At 34.1% G+C, this 8157-nt stretch overlaps 1 protein-coding gene across 2 annotated transcripts; it reads left to right on the forward strand.

Moving 5' to 3' along the window:
- Positions 1-303: 303 nt before the first annotated feature.
- Positions 304-5810, forward strand: LOC149539110 (uncharacterized). Of its 2 annotated transcripts, XM_089800446.1 has the most exons (3): positions 304-2640; positions 2794-3310; positions 4733-5810. In XM_089800446.1, exons 2-3 carry the CDS (start codon positions 3124-3126, stop codon positions 5557-5559), a joined length of 1014 nt encoding a protein of 337 aa, XP_089656572.1. In that variant the 5' UTR covers positions 304-2640; positions 2794-3123; the 3' UTR covers positions 5560-5810. The 2 variants fall into 2 exon arrangements, with proteins under 2 accessions (XP_089656572.1, XP_089656574.1); XM_089800448.1 differs by having other exon boundaries at positions 304-3310.
- Positions 5811-8157: the final 2347 nt, after the last annotated feature.

Here is an 8157-nt window from a genome sequence, read left to right on the forward strand (position 1 = left end):
TTTGTTTAACTTATTTTCTTAAAATTAAATTGATTGAAAAACTTCACCCTAGACTTCCAATAAGGGTAGCTTGATACAAGGAGAGATAAGGAGAGATGGGTGAACAAGGAGGAGGGTAGTGAGTTGTGTGTGTGTAGAGAGGGAGAGGGAGAGGGAGAGGGAGAGAGAGGAAGGGAGAGAGAGGGGAGTGGTATAGGAGAGAGGGGGAAAGAGAGAGTAGGGGGAAACGAGAGATAGAAAGATAAAATGGTAAATTTGTCCGCTTCTTTTTTTTTAATTTCCAAATTTTTTTCATGGATTCTTATGTATCATAGGCAGAGAGGTGAAGATAGATGGATATGGAGATTGAGATGGAAAGAGGGAGATGAAGATATAAAAAGATAGGAAAATATAGAGAAATGTGAAGAAGAAAAGATATATGTGATGAGATAGAGGCAATTTTGGATTGTTATTTGAATAAAATAGGTTCTTCATTTCATATAGGAAATGATAGATTAAAGGATAATAGGGATAAAGAAGGAGAAAGAGGTAGACAGAGGCATGGGTAGATTGATTAAAATGAATAATGAGTGTGTGTGTGTGTGTGTGTGTGTGTGTGTGTGTGTGTGTGTGTGTGTGAGAGAGAGAGAGAGAGAGAGAGAGAGAGAGAGAGAGAGAGAGAGAGATGGTATATACATAAATATATGTTAGTGAAAGAGGTAGGGGGTTTTTAATCATCAAAATCCAAAGTCAATATTATTATATGAAATATTTTTTGGGTTTTCATAGTTGTCTTAAAATTTGAATCGTGGATGTCTCATATGGTGCAAGTTGGTATGATTGTTACTCCTATCAAGCCAAATAAATCCAATTTTCCTTTAACCTTTGTACTCACTATATAAATATTATGTCCAATTTCCCTTGCTACAAATACAACATTTACCAAAAAATTCACATCGGGTTTATTAGGCATAATGTTAATGTCACACAATTGCTTTACTATGACCATGCTTTCATACAAAATTGGTAAAAAGATATTTCTTGATTCTTTGGAGAATTTCACACTAGAAGGAAGTAATAGAGGAATTTAAAGGGCACAAAGTTTTAAAAATAATCCAATTTTTTCTCTATTAAAGGTTGTATTTATATGTGACTTTTTGGTAGGTATGAAAGTCCAAAGTTTTCAAGAGAATTATATATAAAAATGGCATATGGAAGTAAGAGAAAAGAGAATAAAGAAGCAAAGTTACTATGGGACTAGTTTACAATAATTATTACATTACAAACAATTTTTAACAAGAAGGTGAGAATAACAAGAAAGTATAATTTGCCAACTACTATATAACATACGAGATATAAAACCAACACAACTTGATTGGGGGCTTCTAATGAGTCATATAGATATACAATTAATAAGTAGACATGAAAATAAAGAATTTGATAGATCTATACATTTTCTTTTTTCTAATGAAGCAATAAAATTACCCAATAAAAGATATTTGAATCACTGAATAACCTAGACACAATAAATAGAATGATAAATTTCATGAAAAAAGACTATAATTAGATATGTGATGAATAACCAGAGAAACATATATTGCTTTGTAGCTCGGGAAGTGCATTGTCCTTACAAAGAACATTTGGATAGAAGTAGAACTTGTTAATGAAGTTATTCTAGCGAGGTTACTAATATGATTTATAGGCTAGGTTGTAGGTCACTAGACATGCCAATGTATGTTGTAGCATGTTTTGATACTTATAATGGGCCACCATGGAACCATGAAGATCCTAAATGTATACTAATAATACCTATCACTTTGGTCAATCAAAGAAAACTTCCAATCACCATGTCCTAGATTATCACTATACATAAATCCTAAGGCCTATGCTACAAAAAGTAATAGTCGATATTGGCACAATTGAGAGACAAGGTCTTATTTTTATAACTATATCTAGAGTGAAATCAATGGATGGACACACTTTAGTCTTTGACAAATACTCCAAAAATAGAAAGAAATGAATATATATTTATATGGAAAAAGAAGAAAATTGCCTAAATCATATTTCACTCCAAAAAAAGTGTACTTATTTTAACTACACAAAGTAATAAAAGGTAATTTTCACTACACAAAGTAATAAAAAGGTAATGTCCTATCAAATATTTTACTGAAATTACAAAACTTAATTATAACAAGAAACATGATATAGTAACTATTCAAGAATATCATCAAATGTATACAAGACTATGGCCTTAACCCTCGCACCCTTCAAAGATGCAACTGCTACTTATAATTAAACTAAATTTTGATTTGTTTACCAAACACCTATTAGTTGTATCAAGCTATACAAATTGTGCTGATGGTACACGAAGCTAATACGTCTATAAGTTGTCCTGGCGCATACACCCTTTGACGGAGAATACCGTTGAACGTGGACAGACAACACTCACGTACAGGGCCTGCCACGATACCCTCCACCATTAATCTACAATTCTCATTTACTCTTAAGCCAAGAGATTCAAAATAAAGCCAAGCCGTTCCTGTCCACTGATTTAAGGTTTGATATTCGCAGAATTTCAGAAAATTCATTTCACGCGTTTGGATATAGTTGACCACAACATTGCAGTGCCCAGAAAATACATGGCTGCATCGAAATTCAAAGGTATGTAGCAGTAGTGGCCTTTAAGATTTTTGTATAAGTCAAAGCTTCCGGGACTGTTTCTCTAATAGTGTAGTGTAAAAGCTTGTTGTTTTCATTGAAAGATTTGTAAGACTCCTTACCTACGATAGTTTTGGATTACTTTAAGTTTTGCAGGCAGATGTTGACAAAAATGTAAAACCCTAATACAGTGCCTCTGCTACACTTCAACAGTTGCCATTAATTCTGAAGATCTGGTGTGAGAAGATATCTGATTGAGAGATTAAAGCCGGTAGGTAATATGGCCGGATTTCAATAACGAGAGGCGGCAGCCACCGTTTTGGGGAATATTCTGAGGATTGTTGAAACCCTAGAGTTTTATTTGAGTGCAAAGTGGCGAGTCAAAAAGATGAATCTTGTAAGGATTGGAATCCAGAATGGTTCAATGTTAAAATTACCCCCTTTTCCTCCACCCATATTGCTCGCTCTACACATGCCACTTTGGCCATGATTTCTGCCCTCTCGCGTGTAGATGCTCGAGATCTTTCTCTTACCGCCGGAAAAATTGACGATTTTCTCGACACTGGAAAGAAAAGACACAGGAATTGTCAACACTTATTGACGGGCAGTACAAAAGCTACCAGCATGGAGAGAGAAACTTCCATTCGGAACCTTGCTGGCACATCTTCTCGAGGTTAATAAATTTCTATCTTTACTCAAAATAGGTCAATAAACTTTAGATTTACTAGTTTATACCATTATCTTTGCTTATTTGAATGTTCATAACGCAACTGACGTTTCTGGGGAAACGGTTACGAAAATATTTAAACCCCTAAAATTGAAGAGCGAAGGACATAAATGATTAGAATCGCTTGTAAGAAGCAGTATTTTCCGAGCAGTTCTGTTGCCAAGCTCAGAGAACCAAAAGGAGTCTAGCATTTGTTAAAGAATTATATTTTTAATTTTTTCCGCTTTAAAGCCCTATTTAATTATTTCCTAATATTGTAAGGCTGCTGCTCATATAGAAGATATTTAAACACAATGTGGAAATATATTACGATTTTAGATAAGGTGGATGAAAGAACAGATTTATTGTCTACATTATAGAAATTAGGCTTGGTTCCTTTTTAAAATATAGATCTAGCAAAATTTTTGATTTAATTTACTTAGTAATATAAAAAATTTGAAAACAAATTCTAAAGATAAATAACACGTTCTTATAGACACACCTACAGTGCAGTGAGGAAACCTGATTTTGAAACAACCATAAGACCATCCAATGTCTAAACTTGGATTTAAAAAGTTTATAGTCATAAATTGTATTGCTGAATATAGATACAGATCTGCTCATATGATAGCCGAAACACTCAGAGCAAAAATTAATTTTCATCACTTCGTAAAATTCCGACTTCTTTCATTTTGGAAAATATCGTTACATAGCCGATGAGTCCATTCTAGAAGGAAACATGAAAAAATTCTGTAAGTAAAATAAAAAATTGCAGGAGATGAAGAAATGAATAAATTAAGTCTGCACTAACCTGGGTGGAAGAAGATAACATAATAATTCTATACATTATACAAAAGGCATTGTCTTTCCCTCGCCTTCTCAGCTCAATTGATGTATACCTGTTTAGTGCTGCTCACAACACATCAATGGGCGAGTGATTGCAGTGATTAGAAATCAATTTATGCAAAATGAGGGAAAAATATAAGTTTCTCTATTTTATTGTGTATTGTGTATGTATTTTTATCTTCAATTTTTCCAATCATTAGGATATGATGGATTAGAAAGTGTGAAATTCTAAATGTTGATGATAAAATACATACAGAATTGATTCCAGAAACGTTTAATCTAAATATAATAAGATTGTACAAATCTGATATCTGTAATAAATTTTACTTCAAAATTTTATCTAAGATTAATAATTGATAATAATTGGTAAATGAACATAAATGCGTATAAGACCTTTAAAGAAGAAAAAATGGATGCACATCGGCATCTAACTACTGCTACAGAATTTTCTGATTTGAGCAAAAAGTATAACTAGTTTGAAGTTTCAGAGCTTCAATCTTGACGCACTGCTTGTTAATTTGATGAGTGTTTAGTTCTATCCAGGAAGGAAATATGAAGTGGTCGGACAAATACCAAAACGAAATTCTGAATCGGTGAAGCAGAAGAGAAAGGTACATTACAGAGGAGTAAGGCAAAGACCCTGGGGCAAATGGGCAGCGGAGATCCGCGATCCGAACAAGGCAGCTCGGATATGGCTGGGCACATTCCCCACAGCAGAAGATGCAGCTAAAGCCTACGATGACGCTGCCCTAAATTTCAGAGGTAACAAGGCCAAACTGAACTTTCCAGAAGCCAACAAGAAGTTGAGTGCGAGCTCAAATAACGAAGATCTATTTAATGGAAGGAGGACACAAGACTTGACCGCAACCTCAATATCAACTGATTCTCCATCCATACTCAACCCCCAAAAGTCAACGCCGAATATAGCTGAACGCGGGGCTGCTGCTACTCTATATTTTCAAAACGACAATTCAGCAATTGATGTTCAAAAATCTAATAGATTTCTTTCATATGATGCAATTCAGCAATGTTCCAGCTTTAAAACATCTCCAGTGCAATCAGACGAGTTTCATTTTCCTTATTTGCAAAACCATCAAGTTATCGATTATGAAGAATTTAATGGGAAGCCCACATTTAGTTCATCAATATATACAGATTATGCCTCGGGAATGCTGGGTAATCAATTGCACCAGAAGCAACAGCAACAGATGATTGTTCTGCAACATTTACCTCAGCCAGCCTACGTTCTAACACACGACGGAGAGCAGAATCCTTTTCAAGAAACTGTTGTCCATCAAACACCTGTTCATTCTAGCGGTGACTGCTCAGCTGCTCTTACACCACATAATTTTCACTGCAAAGATCCATGACAGATAGAACAGATGAAACGAATCTCACGACAGAAGTGTACTTCAGTCTCGTTCTACGGTGGGTGATATTAATATTTCAAGAAACGTAGCAGATATAGATAAAATGTACAAAGATTTTAACATTTTATTTGATAGATTCTTTAAATTTTGGTATAGTTTAAGATTGTAAACCAGAAGTGTTATATTGATAAAGTTGAGTTACTTTTCTCAAGCTTAATTTTTAATATAAATCAAATAAGGTGCTTAATGAATATTCAAATGAACTTGAACTTTTAAGTATTGTGATCATATTTCTTTCAATTATAATTTCAAATTTTGATTTTGTATATCAAATTATAAATTGTAAAAAACTGAATAATATCTTTCATATTCTAAGATAGACAATTAATTTGTATTTTATGTTTCTTCTTATTTTATCGCATTAAAGACTAACTATGGTCACTTGTTATCTTCAGATGACATTTCTATTTAAAGTTCTCAATACTGTGCAATGTATACTGGCCATCTATAATAATGGAAGATGTGATATGGAAGAAATATTATTCACCCATAAATAACTAGGTGGATAAGAATACGAGTAACTACTGATTTTTTATGTATCTATATAGTAGCCAAAAGAGTGGGGTAGAGCCTATGGTATAAAGGGGTGGAGACCAGCCTGAAGTTACCCCCTATAATCTAACAAATCCCTTTTCTAGACATATAAAATATCAAAAACATCTTAATGTTTAACCCCCTAGTATTAACCTTCAAAAAACTAGTATCCCCTTTACTGCCCTTAACATTAATACTATGCCAAAAAAAGAACCACAAGTTGATAATACAAATGCTTCTTATAACACAATTAATATCCATAATAACTAAAAATACCATCAAGAGAATAGAGTTCATAATTAAACATAACATAAAACAAAATAAAGTAACAACAAGCACAAGGGCTAGCTCTCCTCCTTCTCCTCTAGGTCCTCCTCCTTTTCATCAAGATCCTCCATGGCCGTTTTCTGATTAGAGAAACTGAAGCATTGGTCTAGAGCTTCTGAAATATATGACTATAGCTATACATATATCGTATGCATTAAATCCTTAATTCTAAGAAATATAGTACATACAAATATTTCCACTCCATTAAAACTTTTTTTATTTGTGAAATTTTATATTTCTCTTTTAAAAAAAGGAACACTTCATTTTAAATATCTAATAGCAATGAGTTATGTTTGTGTTTTGTATGTACGATATTTTTTAATAATATTTAAATATGTTAATAAATAGTTGATGCAAGTAAGTACTTATCAAGCATTAGTTATATTGAATATATCGTTTAGATCTAAGGGTTCAAATCCATTACAATAAAAATAACATCAATTCTAGAGACATAAATATAGATCACAAAATGTGGCACCTAAAGTATAGAACCAAAACCAGCAACAAAAAACAACTAACTAGACAAATAAAACCTAGCCAATGCCAATAAGGCTAAAAAGATGGACCAAGCTATCCAAAAATGAGCGTCCAACAACAAAGAACTAGTAGAAGCATCATGCACCATCCATGGGGTATTGAACTAGCCACATCAAACCATCACACACCACCCACTTGAAACAAGCAACATGAGAAACCAAACTTTAGGGACCTAGAATACATCCTCGAGAGGCAAAAGAGGAAGGCCAACCAACTACCTTTGCAACTTGTTGAGTTGCTCATGAAACATAACTTGGGAAGAAGGGAAGGCATAGTCTTGATTGTCCTCTAGCAGGCCACCACATTACCTTCTACTTTTCTCAAGGTTTTGTCCTTTTTCTTTTCCATCCATTCTGCAATATGAAGTTTTAGGCCACCAATGTTGGTCTCCATCTTTCCCTAAATAGAATTAATGTGGGCTATCAAATTTTTAATTTGCTCACAAAGCTTAGTCCTTACCTTTCTTCATTTTCATAAGAGCCTTCAACATTTCATCCTTCTCTTCCTCCAAGGGAAACATGTTCCAAAGATCCATCATCTGCTCCTTGATTTGCTCCCAATCGTGTCGAACCAATTTTCTCTCTACCTCCTATATGACTTCCAACCTATTCATTATTTTGTGATCAAAATGCATCCACAGGAGAAGCCATTTAGCCTAAGATTTCAACATATTATAGCATAAATCCTATTCAATCGAGTGGAGACCAAGTGTTTCCAAATCCATAGAACCAGACTTATTTTTATGAACAAAGTCTGTAGAGTGTTTTCAAGACACCAGATGTTCACCATGGTATATCAAATCAATCAAAAAGGAGGGAGGGTACATTATGGAGCTTAGGAAGAAGAGAGTGAAAATTTGGGTAGAATTTTGCAAGGTCCATTAAGGTTTTGTGCCCAAGGAAGAGTCCTTTAGAAAACCATCAAAGACCACCACAATTTCTTCTTGAGTGTTAATGCCAATGGGCTCATCTTTCTTATTTTTGGCTATAGGGGGGAGAATTTTAACTATCAACACAAAGGCAATCTTGGGGGTACCATGGGTAATACTTTGCTCCAATGGTACTAGGGGTTCTATAGTAGGGGATGTCTAAGGGATCAAATCCCTTTGATACTCATAAGGCCTATATAGGAGACCTTGTT

The sequence above is a fragment of the Cupressus sempervirens genome, chromosome 9, assembly GCF_028749045.1.
Source record: "Cupressus sempervirens isolate cs-2001-9-10 chromosome 9, ASM2874904v1, whole genome shotgun sequence".
NCBI lineage: Eukaryota > Viridiplantae > Streptophyta > Pinopsida > Cupressales > Cupressaceae > Cupressus > Cupressus sempervirens.

Coding starts and splice junctions, on each gene's coding strand:
- LOC149539110 (XM_089800448.1), top strand. CDS start 3,124: ATGATTTCTGCCCTCTCGCGTGTAGATGCTCGAGATCTTTCTCTTACC. Junction 3,311..4,732: donor TGCTGGCACATCTTCTCGAG/GTTAATAAATTT, acceptor AGTTCTATCCAG/GAAGGAAATATGAAGTGGTC.